General features: G+C 43.7%; 2 protein-coding genes across 2 annotated transcripts; one reads left to right on the top strand and one right to left on the bottom strand.

The window, feature by feature from the left end:
• The first annotated feature begins 388 nt into the window (after positions 1-388).
• On the top strand, positions 389-2229 carry LOC134469006 (uncharacterized). Its single transcript, XM_063222988.1, has 2 exons — positions 389-930; positions 1197-2229. Exons 1-2 carry the CDS (start codon positions 755-757, stop codon positions 2062-2064), a joined length of 1044 nt encoding a protein of 347 aa, XP_063079058.1. The 5' UTR covers positions 389-754; the 3' UTR covers positions 2065-2229.
• A 320-nt stretch (positions 2230-2549) lies between these two features.
• On the bottom strand, positions 2550-5404 carry LOC134469005 (uncharacterized). Its single transcript, XM_063222987.1, has 4 exons — positions 5204-5404; positions 4047-4241; positions 3653-3732; positions 2550-3541 (listed from the first exon to the last, which is right to left on the bottom strand). The coding sequence occupies exons 1-4, from the start codon at positions 5300-5302 to the stop codon at positions 2575-2577; spliced, it is 1341 nt and encodes a 446-aa protein (XP_063079057.1). The 5' UTR covers positions 5303-5404; the 3' UTR covers positions 2550-2574.
• Positions 5405-20984: the final 15580 nt, after the last annotated feature.

Here is a 20984-nt window from a genome sequence, read left to right as displayed (position 1 = left end):
TACGTCTTTTAAAAAAAATATATATAAATTACTTTTTTGAGCGCCCCTAGTAAATTGTCCTCTTCACCCTGCCATGATGCTCCCTCATGCCAAAAAATCCTAGAAAAGCTGTAATTGATCTGATAAAGGATGGATGTATTTTTTCATCGTCTTTTTGCACAACCAACAGGATCAGGATGATAGTCGGAAGAAATTCACTCCTTGCAGTATTAGAACGTTGAGGAGTTCCGGGTATCCTTGGTGTGCAGCCCGGCTTCCGGTTTAATTCCGATTTCGATAGTTAATTTGTAGCGTATCGCGTATCATGAGTCTTTTGACAGTGAAGGAAAGGAGGGTTACATTTCAACATCAAATGACAAGAACCTCCTTACACTGCTGTGTACCAAAGTGTTCGACTTCTTCGAGATATAATTCGCAGTTAAGTTTCCACCGCTTCCCTGTCAATCGTGAGGTAAAAGCGCAGTGGCTCGTTAAAATCAAGCGAGACAACTTCACTCCCACCGAGTCGACACGGGTTTGCAGCAGACATTTCATCACTGATGACTTTTTGCTGAGCGAGGGGGTGAAAAGACGTCTGAAAACAGGTGCTGTTCCTTGTTTGTTTGAGTGGAACAACTTCACATTACCAGCTCCTAGGCTCAATGTTTGGCAACGTCAACCGAGACCCTCATCTCCTGACCCTCACCCAGCTGATGCTGAAACGACAACTCCGCCCCTCCCTCCGGTACAACTGGACCATCCGTACAGTGTTACAATGAAGCCAGTTAATTATGACCTGTTGCTTGAAAATGAAGCGTTGCGAAATAAGGTCACCGAGTACGAGCGTGTAATGGAGGGAATGCGCTTGCAGATGGAGTCCATGCAGTTACATTCACGTTTTGGCCTCCATCACCTTGTTGGATCCGATGAGGACATCCGCTATTACACCAGGTGGGTTTACAACCACACATTAAACCATAATTACTATTGAGTAGGTCCCCAACTGTGTTTATGTAGGCAATTGTATTTTTGGGCCTAGGCCAGACCATTACAAGTATTGCATTACTGTAGGTTTAATGATTAAAAACTGCAATTGTTAAGGCCTACATGAAAAAGGCAAGAGTGCAAATTGTATTAGTCCTACTTTTCACTAACATAGGCCTACCACAGCTGAATATTTCATCATTGTTTTTGTTGTTTTGTGACTATCATTTCAGATTTGCATCCTACCGCCATTTCCAGGTGTTTTGGCAACAGGTGGAGCGTGCTGCCACTACAAAAATGGTGCGCGTCACATCTGCCTCAAGTAGTGATCCATCTCAACGGGCTACAAAGCTTCCTCCTGTTGATGAGCTTTTGCTTTTCCTCATGCACCTGTCTCTAGGGCTGGATCTCTATGATCTTGGCAAGCGGTTTAAAGTGCACCCTTCCACAGCTAGCAGAGTAATTACTACCTGGACTCACTTCCTCTATCACCTTCTGGGCTCCATTCGGCTGTGGATCCCCCCAGATGTTGTCAGGGCACATCTACCCCCAGAATTTAAAATGTTCCCCGACACGCAGGTGGTGCTTGACTGCACAGAGTTATTCTGTCAGTCGCCCTCCTCGCTCCTTCTCCAGAGTGAAGTATACTCAACATACAAATCCCACCCAACCTTCAAGGCCATGATTGGCATAGCGCCACATGGTGTGATCACTTTTGTATCACCACTATATGCCGGGTCACTTAGTGACAAAGAGATCTTCAGGAAGTGTGGCATCACTAAGCTGCTAACCCCACAAATGGCCATAATGGTAGACAAGGGCTTCCTTGTTGAGGATATCTGTCCCTGTAAAATTTACAGGCCTGCTTTCCTTGTTAAAAACAACCCCATGTCAAAAGAGGATGTCCAGCAGACCCAGCAAATTGCCAGCCTCAGGGTTCACGTGGAGCGATGTATTAAGAGGGTAAAGGAGAACAACCTGATTAGCGGAGAGATCCCTTTATCGGTCACAGGGAGTATTGACCAGTTGTTTTCTGTCGCATGCCTTTTGTCGAATTTTCAAAACGGCCCTCTAGTGAAGGCATGGGCTGAACTGAACTGAATCATTCCATGCAGTTTTATTGCATAGCCCACCGTTTTTAAAAGTAAGTAAGGCCTTATTGATTTGCCCAATATGTCTGTAAATATGTGAATATGTGATTAATAATTTGGATATTGATTACCTGTAAGCTGTTTAAGGTATTTATATAAAACTTCAATATTTTTCTATCTTGTGTTAGTGTCTGTTATTTTGCTATTACACAGAACAAAGGAGCTGTACAATAAACATATTCATATAAGCATTTTAACCCCTTAAAACATGGCATTATAAATTAGCTGTTACCAGAATGGCAATGACCAAGTCATAAAGTATTACTTGAGGCCCTGTGCACTGTCATAGTACTGTAGTACTATAGTAGTTCACTTTCAATGTCTATTACAGCGTGCCACAGTACGGCGTGCATTAAGGGGCTACAGATATATGAAAACTATACTTATTGATGTTATTTACCAAAAAAAAGGCAATTACAAACTCGACAAAGAATGTAAAAAGGCAAAGACAAGAGTTATTTTATTTTAAACAGGCTGGCATGTAATAATGAAAGAAAAAGTAATCTCCTTTCTCTCTAATCACTTCTGCCACTTCTTTGTCTCTATATACTCGCTGGATGACCATGTCTTCTTCTGCGAACACCACAAAGTCACACCAGTCCATGCCAGTTAGTAGGAGTTGGCCCTGAACCTGCCAGAAATAGGCATCTTGGCGTTTCAGTGACATTATGTCACCATTGGCCTTCAAGTACTTGCAGTCAACGTAACTTTTGACATTTGGGCACTTGATCTCCACAAGGCCGAATGGAGGTTTTTCTGTGGGATCAAAGACAATGCCGTCAGGTGAACTGCCCAACCATGGAGCGTCCGGATGAATAACAAACCCACAGGGCCAATAGCTGACATTCTTGGCCCTGCTGTACTCCTCCACAGCAACCGGCTCTAGTGCCAGGCCCCTCTTCATGGCAGCGGTCTGTATCACGCCCTTCCTCATTCTGTCTGCAAGATTTTGTGCTGCACTGTGACCACGCACATGACAGACCTCTCGAAAGTGTGACGACGTCACTCGCTGGCTCCTCACTCTGTACCACTCCACGGACAGGCTTTGGTCCCGAGTAGATGCCTCCACCTGTCTGGCTGTTTCCCAGGAAGTCTGGAGGGAGACCAGATGTAGTTGTTGTTGAAGGCTGCACACATACTGACAGGCGGTGGGCTCCAGCCTGTAACCAGCCAGTGGTAGAGGTGGTGGTGGAGGACCATCAGGATGGACCTCAATACATCTACTGGCCATCACCGGGTGCTGGGTGGCGATGAGGCTTCCTTCCTGGACCTGTCCTAGTGCCGAGTCAACCAGCGGGACATCCGGACTGATGGCCAAGGTGGTGATCAGTGGTGCCAGGATTGCAGGGAAGTCAGCATATGCCTCTGTCACCTTCAGTGTGTCTGGATCGGGAAGCTCCCCTCGCACTGCTTTATACAATGTGCTTCTGCATGTACATAAGAAGATTAAAAGTTTGAGGGTTTATTTGAGGGTAATATATATTATAAAATATATTGCATCATTAACAGTTACTCTTTAAGATGAAATAATACCTTACCTTACACCACCTCCCACAGTCCTCTGTTTCGGCCTGGCAGACACCACGACCATGTCCCTGACTCGACCAGGCTTCACACCCTGTTAGAATTGTATGAATGATGGTTTCAGATGAGAATCATTGCATCATACACATTAAATGACCAGATTTTGTTTACATTAAACACTTCCTTAACATAGGGTATATTTTCCCAAAATGTAGATAGTTGTTGCATAAGCTTTGGGATGTTTTTTTTGAAATGTAAACAAACACCTGCCCCCATTACAATGACCAGGAACTTGGAAAAGGCTGAAGGAAAAAAAAACTCAGGTACTGAGAAGTCAAGGGTAGTGTGAGGATTACAACGAGGCTACCTTACACTATGCTGCTAATAATACAGTATCTCAAGAATTACCATAGTCCGTGGCTTGTGCCAGCTTTGCTCTGTTTCAGTGCAGCTGAGTACAGGCGGTACAGCACTGAGGCGGAGCTGGGAGTAGTGTGCCGTCTGGAAGAGTAGGGCGACGTTGTGGTTGCAGAGCACCTTGCCAGCAACACAGGAGCACACAGCCTCACACAGCTGGACTGGACAGGAGCCATCAAGAACAATCTTTAAAAAAAAGAGAGAAATAGTTTTATCAATCTGTGTGCTAATGTACATTTTATTACTTAGTACAGTCCTATTCCATCACACATCAGTGGTCTATCTAGCAGTGAATGACAGATGTAGTAGGCCCAACATCAGCTACCAAGTGTCTTTCATGTCTTTTTTTATATAAAGTAGGCTATGGTTGTGCATATTGTCGTTCACGCAGGGCATGGTAGTCAAAAGGAGTGAAATTGTAAACAACTAGGCGTCCTTTTTTTAGTTTCGGGGCCCCATGTTGGATGAAGGGTGACATTTCTTCAAGCAAAAAGAATGTTGCTAACAAACGATTCATTACTATCTTGTCCCACGTTGTCTGGACGATTGTTTGGACATGTAGAAAAACTGTAAAACACGAATGATGTCACTGTTGAGGACATAACTTTTAAAACGTACTCTGAGGTTGTGAGGTTTCTCATTCTTCTTCATGGATCGGTAGCATGTCGCACGAACACACACCCTCCCTGTCCCTGGATCTTTGTTCGACACTATAGGGACCGTCAACATTATTAGCAAAACATCACAGCAGTACCTATCATATTACCCAAGACACGATGGAAATGCGGTTATGATTAAGAAAAATAGTAAAACTGCAACACGCCCTCTACTGTTATCTAGTCTTGCAGTTTAAATGTATACTATGTAGGCTATGCTACTGTATGTCTTTACTAGCTACTGTCTATACCTGAGACATGTCTGTGTCTGCATGGGGAAGTAAGAAACGCAATTTCAAATTCTTTGTATGACCCGGTCGTGCACGCAGAGAAATTGACAATAAAACCGGTAGGACTTGACAACACAGCTGATTGTCAAGCTAGAGCTAGCTAAGCTTATATACATACTGACAATCAGCTGTGTTGTCAAGGCAAGTCGCTATGGACGCTAAGTCACTCAGTATGAAAGTCTGAGGAAATATTTCGACTTACCTTCATAATTGTCGATATAATTCGAAATGTACATCTTGAAACCCTTCTCCCGCTTACTACGCGGTGCTGCTGTGTTGCGCTGAATGATTCGGTTGACATCGTTAATGCTTATTTTCGGGAGCTCCTGAAGGCATCTAGTATAAAAGAGCGCCATCTTGTGGAATTAAACCGGAAGCCGGGCTGCACACCAAGGATACCCGGAACTCCTCAACGTTCTAATAGTGCAAGGAGTGAATTGTGTCTTTCGGGGTTTGGGAGACGTTCCAAAGGCACGCGCTAGTTCTAGCACTTGTGTCCTCACGAGAATGCCACTTGTAAAACAAACTGCAGCTCAGATGTTATGATATCGACAGCATGTGTTATGTTGTGTTATGGTGGTAAAACAAGATGATGTGTCCGAGCAGGATTGTGTTAACATAATTTTGAAAACGTAAACGCGGTTGCTGCTTTGCTTTGCAGGTCTGCTGGACTCCAGTGCAATGCTGCTGAAGTAGACGAATTGCAATTCTCCGTCCCTGCCTTATGTGGAGTTTAAGCGATTGGTAAGAAGTTTTTCTTTCTATAATGCTAACCCACCATATTTTGCCAATCTTTTTGTTAACATTTCTGTCTAGGTTAAAGGTCTGGCTTCCATGTTACATTGTTAGAACTACCATACTGGAGTTATTTAAGCAGGGGCGGAGCAGAGGGGGGCGCATAGGGGCCAGGAACCCCCGGCCTCACCACTGGGGGGGCCCCCTGCCAGTGGCTTTCGATTGCCGAACATCTCCCGCCACATCTCCCGCCCCCCCCCTGTCCCAATACCAGTGCTCCGCCCCTGTATTTAAGGGAAGAGGCATTAGGAAGGCAAAATATTGACGATCTTGGTCATCCTAAACAAGGCATGTACTATTTGAGCTATTACTATGTCTAACGGTAGGCTTATAAAAGTTGGAAAGCTTACACTACCAGACTCCAAAGTAGTTTATTTTGACCGGGTAATTAGATTGCTGAAGAGACAACCAAGGCCCTCCCCCCTTTATTTTACACACACACACACACACTTTTCATTTATTAATCTTTTCATGATACAAAATGCAACAAATTGTATTCTATTATACAGCTATAATGAGATGTAATACATGAATTAATTAACAGAAAGGAATGGAGTGTATATCATTGAAAGAAGTTGTTAATATATTTATGAGCCATGTGGTTTGTGCTCATGAAATTGCATTTGTTTAACTTAACGCAAAGCACAACAAATATTTCATTACCTGAGTAAATTACATTACTAATTACAATGGGTAGTCATGGGCAGGGCGTCAGACTTGTAGAAATGTAGATATATTTTTATTTGGTCTTTTTAGATTTTATTATGGACAGGACAGTAGGAGAGGGAGACGGGGAGGGGTCGGCAAAGAACCCGGGCACAGTGGGTTTACATACAGTGTTGAATCTCGCCCTCCAACCCGTGCCTGCAGTTCACCTAGGGAGCGCTGTCGAGACAGCAGAGCTCATAAGGCTGGCGCTAATAACTTGACATTGTGCTCGCTGTCGGCTGAAACTTGACAATATTACTGTAAGTTCTGAGATACCAATGTGGATTTCAATGAAATGTACAATAACCTGTGAGTTATGTCCTTCTGATTTCCTACAGCTTTGGCATTTATGAGTCAGGCTCCGCTAGCATCTTGCTAACAAAATTGCTTTACGGCCGTCGTGATCACAGCAATGCAGCCGGCCGACCAATCCAAACGCAGTGTGTGAAACCACTCGTGACGTCATATTGACAATAAAGTCGTATTTTACAAAGATCCAGCGAGTTTAAACATTCAAACTAAGTGCTGTTTGAAAGAATAATCTATCCTGCTTTTTGGAAAAATAAATTGAAACGATGATGCCAATTCTCTCCCAAAGCAATGGCAGCATCGTGGTTGAGCTCCATGGGACCCCATTCATTTCAACAGCCTCTGCGCTCCTTGGCGCTCCTCTGCGCTGTCTGGATGGCGCCACTTAGTGGACAGTACCACCCGGAAAAAGTCGCGAGATTCCTCTCTCGTACTACCCATAAACACTCTCTGACCCGGGTCAGCCACATTGCAAGCGAGTGGATGGTCACGGCAGGGCCCCATTTGTTTTTTTTTAACCCAAAGGTAGGCATGGCAGGCTTAAGGGTGGTTTATGCCTCCAGTCCAGCGTCCCTGCGTCGTAATGCAGTGAGCCGCGCAGTTAACGTAGTGAAGCCCCCCCCATCACGCAGGTACTCTGGGGCACCTCCCCAAAATTGTGTCTCGACGCAGGGAGCGACGGCGTGAAAGGGCGAAAATAGGTCTCTGATTGGTCCTCTCGACCAGCCTGCTCTGTCCTCGAGTCGAGAACAAGCGCTACTTCCTTGTTCTAACCTTCGTCGGTCTACGGACTGTGAGCTCTTCATTAAATAAGTTGCCCGTGCTTTGTTGTTTGATTTATTTACACGAACCAAAGACAACACATGCGCTTTCAAGTTACGACGCTGAAGTTATTTGGACAGTTGAACAGTGGTTCCGAGGTCGAGGAAACATTCCGCTTCGTCCTCGACAAATGAGCCACTTCTTTGTTCCAAACTACCACTGTGGCTGCCAGTGCGATCAAACATGCACGTGATATAAAGATTTAATGTTTCATTTTCATTCTCGTCGAGTCTGTGATGCTAAAAAAAACCCGACACGTCTAGTTTACTCTTTGTATTGAAGGCAGTTTCAGCGTGGAATGACATCGCGCAGACCGTGCTTCAAAACAGGGCATAAACCAAAATTAACTGCATCATGGCTGCGACAAGCTCACTCTGTGGCACAAGTAGGAAGCATAACCCGCCCTTTATGATGAGGTCAAGGGGGCGTTGGGAAGCTTAGGATGAGGTCCAGGGGGCGTTTCTTCAAAAAAGGATGAGAACCACTGCTCTAGCACAATTCCACAACTATACTCTTCAGTTAAAGTGGTTTCAAGTTGGGGCTATCGGTATCGAGTACCGGTATATGAACACTATTCTGAGATGGGATCGGAATTTTCCCAAAGTGTCCGATACTGACATTGAGCCAGGTGTAATGTTAATTTAAAATCATAACTCTTGCATATTAGTTTTCAGATGGGATTGTTATTTTTTTACTTGTTACTTTTTACTTATTAATTGGTTTCCTGTTCTTCTGACTTCCTTTTCTGACCAAATGGTCTACTTGGGCCTACCTCAAGTTGAAACCCATGCATATATGTTGTTTTGGTATCAAATCGGAGTAGTATCGGTATCGCCAGATATCCAAATCAAGAAGGGGGTACAAGGGGGGCCGTGCTAGGTTGGCAGGAAAAGTATAGCACAATAAAAAATAATTGAATAAACCGAATAATTAATGTAAAATTAAATAAAAGAAAAGTGAGCTAAACAATATTCACATTCATATAATCTATTGCATCTCTGAACATTAACTTAATGTTGTTGTTATTATCTAAATACAGTGAGGCACTGCCTCACAGGCCTAGACTAGGTACTATTGTGAAAGGGGGTGCACAGAAAAAGATGTGGTATAACTCAGGCATAAAAAACCCTCACCTTTCGGCGAAATTCGCCGTTTTGAAATCAAAATGGGCTGGGGTGGGTCGGGGAGTCGAACCGGCAACCTTAGGGAGTGTCGTGGGCGCAACTAAAAAGTTAGGGCTCAGGATTTTCTCCTGCTTTTATCCCTGCAATGTATTTATAGTCTTGCTATTATCTATTCATCACTCATGCTTGTTCACATTAATGTTACTTTTCTAATATCCACTTGGGATAAGTTGGAACACAACACTTACATAAATGTTGTTCTGTCCTTTTTTACAGATGGGACAGCGAGAAGCATATTTTCAGTTCCTGTGTCTTGTACATGTATTATGGGAAGAAACTGACATTAACTCATGATTTTGGTTTGTCTTGCAGCTGAATTGATGACCATAATGAAGCCTGCATGGCGGTTCGCATGTATGCAGCATACAGCTTTTGGTAAGTTCCATTCAAAAATCCCACTTTGCAAAATCTACAGTCGCATAAATAAGTTTGTACGCCCTTCAAAATTTATTAGATTTTTATTGAAATTGTTTTTTAATTAGGGTCTGATCTTCACCAGTATCCCATGAATGAACAAACTGTGTCAGCTTTAACTGATGCCACTGCAACAATTGCATGTAATGTATTGACAAGTACATGGATTGGCAAGTACATGGATTGGCAAGTACATGATGGGCAAGTACAATCGCTGAGTGGAGCCATACAGGGTGGAAATGATGGTGCTGAAATTTCCTTCAGTGTAATGTGTGGAGATTTGTGTACAGATACAGCAGTTGGGCCCCATGCTTTGACATCCTTCCCAACCACATACCCCTTTTCCTCATCTCATCCGAGGTGTTCCTGACTCCAAATCGATCACTGAAACTTTTTTGAAATTATGTGAAATTGACATACTTGAAGGAATGTTCTTCTTTCTGGTGAAGATAATTGCACACTGGAGCACAGCTACCTGGACACTTAAGACACCTTTTCTAGTTATTGACTCTTTTTGACTGCCACTCTGCTGTGGAGTGATTAACCACTCATACACTCTTATTCTTGTCATCGTGTGAGTGTGACCGAGAGAGCTCTGACTTTGGCTAAGTGTATGTAAGTATGTGCTGTATGATGAATCTATGTGCAATGATGTTTTTTCTGTATTTATGCATGTATGCTACTGGACACCTTAATTTCCCTCGGGATTAATAAAGGAATGTCACAAAGAATGGCACACTCGGATATTAGGGCAGGGGTTCCTAATAATTGAGTTCCAACTCTCAGTTTGGGGACCCCTGCCCTAATATCCGAGTGTGCCATTCTTTGTGGACATTCTTTGTTAATTCAGGGAAGGGTCACCCCCCTCCCCTCCCTCCCTGTCCCTGCTGAGGAAGACAATGCCTGACTGCTTGACTGCAGGGCTAGAATGCTTCACACCCCTCACCCACTTTTTCCCCAACAATGGCAGAGCAATGATAGTCCAAGTTGATGAGGGTCAAGTCAAGTCAGCTTCAGCTTCAGCTTTTCTTCATATGCACAGGTCATACAAGGAAATTGAAATTACATTTTTCTCTCTATACCATGAAGGGACATAATTTCAGTCCACATCCTCTTGCATTTCTGTCTTGCCTCACCCACTACAGTCCAATCACAGATTAATCCATCCCACCATTTTTGGATTGCTTGGATACAATTTTCTGCATTCTAGTGCATTTTGGGGTAACCTGTTTGACATGGTAAATGCAAAAGTCGTTCTGATTCAGCTTGAATTCTCACTTGTATGATCTTAACAAGACAGTGTTTTCAAATAAATACAGACTGTTGTAAATATGCTGTGGTCAGACACATTTCCTATAGACACACAGAGGCAGTAAGTCACTCCACGACAAAGGAGGCACCAACTTGTCAAGGCGCCCAAGTCACTACACACAGACATGTAGACAGCCAGGAGAGACAGAATCATCTGGAGCCACTGAGGTCAACACCGTTCTCACTCATCATGGCGAAAAGTGTCGAGCAGATCTGTTCACTGTAGGGAGCAAGATCTTACCTGTTGGTGGTGGACTACATATGAGTAGAGTAGAGTAGACTTTATTGTCACTATATAAATATAGCGAGATTATGTTTAGTAGCAACCCACAAAATAAAAGATATATTAACAATAAATAACTAAAATCCATAAAAATCCATGTGCATCTCACAGTATCGAAGTATTGAGGGGGGGCAGGTGACAAATTGAGTTCAAGAGTCTAATGGCAGTAGGGTAAAAGCTGTCCTTCATTCTTGTAGTGCGGGCACGCAGAGTCCTAAAGCGCCTGCCAGATGGTAGCATGGTGAAGAGCCTGTGACCATATCAAGATATATGGAGAAAAGCTCCAAGAATGTGATCCCTCAACTGAAGTCCATCATAACAAATCACGCCTGTGAGACACTGGTCACTTTTGGCCAGCCACTCTTTTCAGGATTCCTGTGGTATTTGTCATGTGACTAGCTGTGAAATGCTGAAGCGGAGTGTGCAGTTCAGACTGTGAGGGCACTTTTGAATTCAGATCATCCACACTTTGCTATACTTGCATACTGATCTACCCCATTTCAAAATGTATTCAACGCTGCTCTTAATATTTTATTTTCCTCGACTGTATGTTCTATTATTCTTTCTTTTTCTTTTCTTTTTGATTTTATTTTTTGGTGAAGAACATTGAATTGCACTTGTGTATAATGCCCTACAAATAAACTTGCCTTGCCTCTTGCCAGCATGGTTGGAGTTTGCTCTTCTTGATGAGACGTGAAAGGAAAGGAAGTGAAAAGATGCCTGACAAGGCCAGGTACACATGAGCATGTTATTTTGCTACTTTGCCACTTTCAACGGAACACCGCCGGCCACTGCTGTCCAAATTCCGCTTGAGTTGGATTTTCCAAATGCAGCGCGGCATGGAGCAGTCTCCAGCGCCACTAACGCCCTACTACCGCCATGTTGCTGTGGAAGGACCGATCTGTTTTCCATGTTTTCCATTTCCGCTTCCGTCCTGCCCCGCTTCCCCGTTCTGGTGTGTGAAGGCCCTAATCTGTGACACTGCATTTCTGGGCAGAATGTTTGGTTGTCTGATCAAAGAACATCAGCAGCGGTCATTCATATGTGCCACATTCACATGTGTTGGAGAGGTAAAGTTTGGCTGAATCAACGGTGGTCTAGAAGGAGACCCATGGTTAAATTATGAATCCTTCTGCCTGATAATGAAACGCAGTGTACGGGCTCCTCAATAAAAAAAAAAAACCCTTATCCCTTTTCCCGCAGCTTTACCTGGGATGTGTACTATTATCTTTCTCAACTAAATTAGCTTTGTATCGTGCTGATTACGGTAACCATTTGCACAGCAATGTGCGGGGATCGTGAAACGTTTGACTATTGAAACTCCCTGTTCTAGTCCCCTGTTCTTTTCATTTGTTAAGACTCGGTGTTAAATGGTTGTAATGGTGTCTGCCCATGCTGACAGTGACATTGTATGGCATGGCTCAATATTGTTTGATTTCAATATCAAAAAAAGCGTGCGGGCGCAAGCACACATGTTCCCTGTACTGACACTTTACGTGTGTGTGTGTGTGTGTGTGTGTGTGTGTGTGTGTGTGTGTGTGTGTGTGTGTGTGAGAGGGAGAGAGAGCTTGTGTTTCCCCTTCCTATTTAGCCAAAGACGGTGATCGCTGAAGGTCAAGAAGCAGCCAAGAATTAAAATGCAGATGGAGATCGGCAACATCACAGATGGATCATGGACCAGCAATGGTAAGTTTTCAGTTGTTTACAGGGATTAAAGTTTTCCGTCGCTACGACGGAATTCCGTCAACTGGATTTTCGTTTGGACGGATTTCAGTCCGTATCATTTATGTCAATTAATTTACATTTTTTACTTTCCAACTGAACTCAAATCGAGAGCACTCCTGGTCATGAGAAGGGGACGAGAGGTGTGTTTGGTGTACGGATTTAGTTATACACTCCACCATTGGCGGTGTGATACAACATTCACTCATCAGTAGCCTAGTTTTGGGTCATCCCTGTTCTTCCGTGTTCCAAAAAAAGTACACGAGCGGTCAACAATTCTGTGGCAGCGCAGCGCGAGAGATTTTTAAATAGCCAAAATTGTTGCTGATGGCAGAACAGAAAAAAATTGTAATACAATGTATAAAGTGCAGTGACGTTTCCATATCATTGCACCTGCCGTGGCAGATATTTAGAAAAAAAAATGAATAGTTTACTTCGACTGCGTATGATGTCCTTTTCATGAAGGGTTTGCCTTTTAAGCATTGTGACTCTTACTAGCATTATTCATTGCCCCAATGGGACGACTATGGCAGCTAAGGATAGCCTACCATGCGTTTCATCCTCAAAGTTTAGCGCGTTTGACTGGCTGCGTGTAGAGTATGTTGTCTTTTTGACAACGGATAATTCACAGTCTCATCTGTACTCATAGCAGATTAACTTTGTTGTTGCCGATATATATATTCAAGAAATAAGTTAAAAATGGGTTGCATTTGGGTCACGGATAGGCTATCCCTGGCAGAGCCAATATTTTATGCCACGTCTTGTTCTGGGAAGCAGTGTTCTGATGGGTGGACTCATGGTCGATAAATGCCGTTTCGACGTTTTCACTTTCAAGGCTTGTTACTGTGTGACGCTATTTCTGCTAACTGGAATAGTGTGCAGCAGCAACAGTTGTGTGTGTGCGCTTGTTTTTGAGTGGCTCAACGTCTGTGCCCGTCTTCTTGGACTAAGACTATGCGTTTCGTTTGAGTTCAGTAATTTGCGCACTGCGCACTCAGGACTGATGGGTGGGTGATTTGCCTTGATTCGAGTGGAAAGCTGCGCGACAAGCTTGGGAAAGTGTGTTACTTTTGTAAACGATAGACGTATGTCTGTGACTGTCGTGTCTGCTGCGTCTTGTCAGCTTGTAGAACACGTGCGCATAGGAAGAATCGGGGATGTTTTTTAAATCAATGGTAAGCGTGTGCTTGGCACCGCACATCGAGAAGCAAAAAAGTAGCCAGTAGTTTTCAAAACGGTAGAACACAGAGGTAGACATACCGCACCCTGTTTGTAAACGTCAACAAGTTATTTGTAACAGGATGAATACTGAAAAGGCCGAAGGGTGAAAAACATACAAATAATTAAAGCTAGTTTTCTCCCTCTGATTGCTATGATCAGGGCTTTTTAAATGTCAGAAATACAACTGCAAGCAATGCGCACCAGTGCTTTCACCAGAACAGTGTTTGTCCATTCTAATGTGAAAGACAAAATATAGCCTACTACTACAACAAAAAAAACCCATAATGGGATCACTCACTGTATCAACACATTGCAATTCCAAGTCAATAATTCTGTGAGATCAGCTACCATTTTGAAGCAGTCATTGTGAATCCATTCTGCATGATGTTGTGAACAATTCATAAACAATGGGTAGAAATAAGATGAAATAACCAAAACATGCCCCAAATTTCAGTTCAATCTTTGCAGTCTGATATAGTATCCATTATCCCTCCATTCTCGGCCAGTTCTAGTCAATCTGGTGAGCGGCCTAGGCCTGCCCGCCCTCTTTCCTTTTTTTTGTGTTTAGAAATTGGCATCTGTAAACATAGCATTGTAGGCCTACATCTGATTGAGCACATCTGATCTAGTAGGTACCTACAGGTACACTCATACTGAGTCTATATAGGCCTACTGAGTGCATAATGAATATTCATTGTTCATGTGAAGTGTAAAGATTTATGTTGGTTGAAGTTCTGATTTTGTGGCACTTTTTGGTATTACTGGCGCCCTCAAGACATAGGCCTATTCTGCTCTAGGCGACTGCCCCGTCTGCCTATGCCGCTGGCTCTGGCACCGCATGTATGTTTCGTCACAAGGGCAGAGCCTGGCTACATTGGTTTTCGTAGGGTTACGGAGTGATACTCGATCGGGTGCCTAACCGGTAAAAAAGTTCAGTCAGATTACTTTTTTTTGCTTTAATCCCTGTGTTTATTGAAAGGCAAAGTGCAGTAACTATAGCCTGGTTCACACCAGACGGTGTATGTGTAGCTTCGGCGCCCCCTGGCGGAGCAGAGCTTCACACACTACCGTCTGGTACACAGCCATAGAGCACGCTCCGTCTCCAACCAGAAAATAGGCTGAGAATTTATTGCTTCTGCACGGCCTCCTCACCAACAAATTCCTTCAAAAACCTTCCTGTTCTTTAAAGGAGCTCCAGGTAGGATTAAAAGTTTAATTAATCACGGTCCCGAGTCAGGCGATGCTTGTGCAAGTCATTAGTAAGTGAACGATTGCTCTCACGGCCGCTTCCACGGTCCGCTGTCAGAAAACCCCACAAGCAACTTTTGACAGCGTCGGACCGAACAAGTGTCATGGGAAACATTTTTTCTTTGAAACATCGCTTTACATACCGTATTCAGATTTGTATCAACTGCTGGCATTCGGTGATGAAAAACAGTCTCACAGCGAGTTAATTTGAACAGCATTTTTTCATTACGGTGTAGATATTGAGACAGGCGTACCACAGGCGCCACGCAAATGACGTCATCCTACCTAGTGCCCCTTTAAAGAGTCAATATAGTCTCTAATCTGTCTTGTGACTCCTCAATGTGAGTTACCGTTTATATTTAAGAAATAAATGCTCTGTCTATTTTCTGGTTGGAGACGGAGCGTGCTCTATGGCTGTGTACCAGACGGTAGTGTGTGTAGCTCTGCTCTGCCAGGGGCCGCCAAAGCTACACACACACCGTCTGGTGTGAACCAGGCTACAGTAACTATGCCAACATTGAAATTGCAAAAAAGGGCCTTCAAAGACTTGCCATTAGGTTGGATATTTTCCTGGTGAACCAGTAGCCTGTAAGTAACAGGCTACTGGCACACTGCCCTTTCACGCGTCTCCGCAGGCGGGGTTTAGTCAAAAGATGCTTGCACGCGGTTGGAGCAACCTCATATGAATGACATGACACTTCGACCACTCACGTTGAAGCTTTGTGACGTAGGACGTGTCGTCACATAAGCGCTGCCAGGTCGGGAACCAAAACAGAACAACATCCTTTAGAAAATCAACTTGAGATATTTTGGATAACACCGCTGAAATTACTGCTTCCATCCCGACGCATGATAACTCCTCGCACGCCGCCATTACTGTTGTGATTCAGGGAGGGGGCGGGCACAGCCGAACTACCCTGGGGGAGGGAGTTGCGTTCGATAAACATCATACCCACTGAAATCCCTCCCTACGATCCTGATTCGTCGTGCTGCCCCGTTTATTTCGTAAACGGAGGAGGAGAGCGAATCACAGGTGTACCAGAAGGTTTGTGTAGCCCAGCCCCCTGGGCGTCAACACATAGCTTCTGGTTCACCAGGAAAGTTGGATATTGTAGCTCCTGCAAATTTGACATAGCAATATCTCTGAAACCGGATCTATTTGGACCATAAGGGTATTTTGTCACAATATAAAGGTGTTATGAAGGCTATTTTAAGTCTAAACTCAGGTTTTTTAAGCTATCCCAATGGCTTGGCTAGTAAACACTAATAGTTAAAGGGACACTGTGTGAGATTTTTAGCTGTTTATTTCCAGAATTCATGCTGCCCATTCACTAATGTTACCTTTTTCATGAATACTTACCACCACCATAAAATTCTAAGTATTAATTTTGACTGGAAAAATTGCACTTTTCATACATGACAAGGGGGATCTTCCCCATGGTCCGCCATTTTGAACTTCCATAAAAAGCATTTTTTAGCTGCAAAAAGACTCTACTTGGACCATACTATAAAATATTTGTTTATTACTTAGTAAACTTTCATGTAAAGATCAAATTTGGCAATAGGCAGCCCAGTTTCAATGAGCAGCATAGTTGCAGTACCTTTTTTGACCATTTCCTGCACAGTGTCCCTTTAAAGCAGTAATTATCGTAGAAGTTTCGTTATCCCTTATACAGTCATAATGTGTGCATCCCAATATGTGACCTTGCCTCCTCCACTTGCCTCCTCCACTTGCTTCTCGTCATGATGACATCACTGACAACAGCATTATATTTCAATATCTTGCAAAAGCTCAACTGTAAAGTCTTTTTCTCATTTGCAATTGGGATGGTGAATGAAAAACAGTCCCTCAAAAGTTGTTGTGGCGAGGCTGACCGCTGGGAAACTTTATCGTTTTCTCCACGGAGGAGGGGCCAGGAGGCGGGACGAGGAGACAAGCACAAGTGGAGGAGGCAAGGTCACATATTGGGATGCACTCATAATGAATGTATCTAACTCTTTCTTCATCGTTTCGCGGGCTAGATGCAACATGTGACTTCCTGGATGTCTCAGCCGCCAGCCAACCTGACCCCACAGCTGCAACACCAAAGTAAGTTTATCAAAACAAGACTAGAGTAGAGGGCGCCCAAAGAGGTGGCATGGGCAGGAATTGTGTGTTTGTGTGCGTGTGTGTATGGGCACCCGTAGAGGTGGCCAACACTCAATGCATTCCTCTCCTCTCCCCCTCTTCTTCTCTGCTCTCATCTCTTCCTCTCTCTACTCTCTTCCTCTCTCTCCTCCTCATCCATATCTGCTCTCCTTATCCATCTCTCCTCTTCTCTCTTCCTCTCCTCTCCTCCTCTCATCTTTCCTCAACTCCACCTCTCCTCTCCTATCCCCTCTCCTCCCCTCTATTCTCTTCTCCTCTCATCCTTCCTCAACTCCAGCTCTCCTCCCCTCTCTTCTCCTCTCCTCTCTCTTCTCCTCTCCTCCTCTCCTCCTCTCATCTTTCCTCAACTCCACCTCTCCTCTCCTATCCCCTCTCCTCTCCTCTCCTTATCCATCCCTCCTCTTCTCTCCTCTCCACTCCTCATCCATCTCTCCTTTCTCCTCTTCTCTCCTCTCCCTCTGCTCTCCTCTCCTCCTCTCCCCAAGTTATTTCCTCCTCCCTGTCTTATCCTGTTTGCTTGTGGGGTCTTGCTTTGAATGTCTGACACTTAATTGTATCCCAAGGCCACAAGCAACCGGAAAGTACACCCCAGACCCTGGGTAGACGTGTGAGTGTGCGTGCGTGCGTGGAGTGTGCGTGCGTGCGTGCACGCTGTCACACTAACCCCACTTGGCTTTTACACTTATTGTTCCAATATATGCAAGTGTTGTATGCAATGATTATGGCCTTGACTGTAAGTCACTTTCGATGATAACATCTGTCAAATGTACTGCAATGTAGTGACAAGGAGGAAGTGGTGGAAGTGGAAATAAACTACTAAAAGTATTACATAGTGCACCTTAAACACCCGCAGCAGGTCCAGGCAAGATCATGGTAAGAATAAAGCTGCTGATTTTTAGGTGTTCTGCTTCAGGGTTTCAGAAGATTTAGTCCTCTGCTGCCACCCTCTGGCAGATATTGGTAATGTGCTACAATATAGTTTGGTTTAAAGTAGAGAATATAGGGATTTTTTTTAGTAGTAGCAGTTAACTTCCAGAATTTATGATGCCCCTTTACAGATGTTGTCTCTTTCATGAGTGTTTCCACCATCATCAATTTTTAAATATTAATTAGGACTGGGAAAGAGGAAGTTTTCATACATAAAACATGGATCTCTCTGTGTCCACCATTTTTAATTTCCAGTAATAGACATCCTAAGCTGCAAAATGTACGGTCCTTCGATCAGACCAGTAAATATTAGTTTATTACTTAGTCATAAATGGATAAAATATTGAGATGGACAGCATAGTTGCAATGTCTACTCTGGCCACCATCCTGCATACTGTGGAAGCATGAGTGCTGTATATACAGCAGTGTGCTGTGTGTCAACACACAATGTAACTTTCTGATGGTGGGTTTCTTGGTGCTTCTTTTTCTAGGCTCTGTTAGTGCAACAACAGCAACGTCATCGCTGTGTGGAAAGCGACAGTCACTCGGATCATCAACCGTCCTGTCACCTGAAGCACCACCGCTGCAAACATGAGCATCCATCCCTGCAACACATCCTGGATTCAGTGTTAAAATGTTTTTTGTTGTTGGTTTTTTTTGTATTTTATTTCTGTGAAGTGGTGCAGGAAGTTTTTTTTTTTTTTTAAAGGCCTTTTTGGTGTTGTTGCGGCAACTGCATTGTGGTTTGGGAAGAGAAGGCACATTTTGCTGTTATCGAGAGGACCACGAAGACTTACACCTGCACCACCACCACCCTGACACTCTCTCTCTCTCTCTCTCTCTCCCTCCTCACACTTGCAACACCCTAATATCTACATGATTGTCATCAGCAGCTCCTCATCACCACCATCATCTTCTTCATTACCCCCATCTTCATCACTACCATCATCGTCGTCATCACCATCACACTGCACTTTTATGTCTGTTTACTTTCTGCCACTTTTTAATGCATCTTATTTATTTATTTTTTGCTACATCTTTAACCTTGTGCTGGAGTATGCTGTCAGTGTTGCAACTGTACTCTGTTCTCTCTCTCTCTCTCTCTCTCTCTCTCTCTCTCTCTCTCTCTCTCTCTCTCTCTCTCTCTCTCTCTCTCTCTCTCTCTCTCCCTCCTCACACTTGCAACACCCTAATATCTACATGATTGTCATCAGCAGCTCCTCATCACCACCATCATCTTCATTACCTCCATCTCTATCATCACTACCATCATCGTCGTCTTCACCATCATCTTCATCTTCATCTTAATCATCATGACTACCATCGTCGTCACTATCTTCATCACCATGACTACCATCGTCGTCTTCATCTTCATCTCCATCTTAACCATAATCACCATCATCTTCATTGTCAGTCATCTTCACCCTCATAACTACCATCTTATCACCATCACTACCTTTCCGTTGGTGATTCACCTTTATCACCACAGTCATCACCATCACCATCTTCATTGTCATCATCACCACCTGATCACCACCATCTTCATTGTCATCACCACCACCAACATCTTCATTGTCATCATCACCACCTCATCACCACCATCTTCATTGTCATCACCACCTCATCACCATCACCACCATCTTCATTGTCATCACCATCACCACCATCTTCATTGTCATCATCACCACCAACATCTTCATTGTCATCATCACCACCTCATCACCACCGCCATCTTCATCGTCATCATCACCACCTCGTCACCACGACCATCTTCATTGTCATCGTCATCACTCTTTGGGTCTGGTCATGCATCTCATCACATACCATCCTGCGATCTACACGACTGCCAACAGCCATGCCCTGTTGCATCACTCTCCTGCCTCTTCGCTGCTTAAGTCCAACTTGTTTATGTGATATTTGGCATTAATTGAAACCCTTTACAAACAGTAGTGGCAAATATATTTCATTACATGTCTTTGCCATGGTTAATATATGGCATCAAATCAGTTCAGGTCTATGAAGTAATGATGCTCTCTACTTTTCTAAAAGTGTGTTTGTTTTCTCACTGACCCAGATCAAATGATATTGTGTGTATATCGGTTGGGCTATTGTATGTAGAATTAATTCTGTGATAACATAGTGTGATTTTAACTTGGTCTGATGATCACGTTTGTTTTTTTGTTTTTTTCAAGTTCATCAATGTTGAATTAATTGGCTTAATAGTAACAAATGTGTGGTTTTAGATAATGTCATGATGGGGTGTAGTATTTGGAAAGTGGGTTTGTTTTTCTTTTTCTAGTTAACTGGAAACTGCACTTCAAGGAAGAGGAGCCACAGCATCTGGATCTGCATCACTCTGAGCAGATTGCCATGGATACCGCTGAATCACCAACGGAAACCGGCTGTGCCTGCATCACCACAGACGACACCCAAATCACTGTGGACACCAACTGTATGTTGCAATCACAACCTGATGCCACCCATAGCTGCGTCACAGGTTATGATGGACCTCAACCACAGTTGAAACTCAGCCCCTCACACACCGACTGGATCCATCCTGTACGAATCACCATACCTTCACCATGGATACCACCCGTACCTTCACCATGGATACCACCCGTACCTTCACCATGGATACCACCCTGCCCGTAGCAGCATGAGCTTGTCATCGTGTACAACACCCAAATCAACACCAACTGTATCCATCATCCACCTCGTGGCCTTTTTTTTTTTAAAGCTTCTTTCCTAAAGCCACTGCTTTTAATTTTTTTCATGTACCTTAATTGCTTTAAACATCCTTTAGGTGCCTAAAATGCTCTCTTTGTATCTTATTATTTTATGCCACGTCCTTTACCATGTGTTGGACATTGCTGTCAGTGTTGCGACTGTA

Source organism: Engraulis encrasicolus, chromosome 18 (genome assembly GCF_034702125.1).
Source record: "Engraulis encrasicolus isolate BLACKSEA-1 chromosome 18, IST_EnEncr_1.0, whole genome shotgun sequence".
NCBI lineage: Eukaryota > Metazoa > Chordata > Actinopteri > Clupeiformes > Engraulidae > Engraulis > Engraulis encrasicolus.
This window is presented reverse-complemented; position numbering and strand designations above follow the sequence as displayed.

Coding starts and splice junctions, on each gene's coding strand:
- LOC134469006 (XM_063222988.1), top strand. CDS start 755: ATGAAGCCAGTTAATTATGACCTGTTGCTTGAAAATGAAGCGTTGCGA. Junction 931..1,196: donor GACATCCGCTATTACACCAG/GTGGGTTTACAA, acceptor CTATCATTTCAG/ATTTGCATCCTACCGCCATT.
- LOC134469005 (XM_063222987.1), bottom strand. CDS start 5,302: ATGTCAACCGAATCATTCAGCGCAACACAGCAGCACCGCGTAGTAAGC. Junction 3,733..4,046: donor GGCACAAGCCACGGACTATG/GTAATTCTTGAG, acceptor CAATTCTAACAG/GGTGTGAAGCCTGGTCGAGT. Junction 3,542..3,652: donor ACTGTGGGAGGTGGTGTAAG/GTAAGGTATTAT, acceptor ATGTACATGCAG/AAGCACATTGTATAAAGCAG.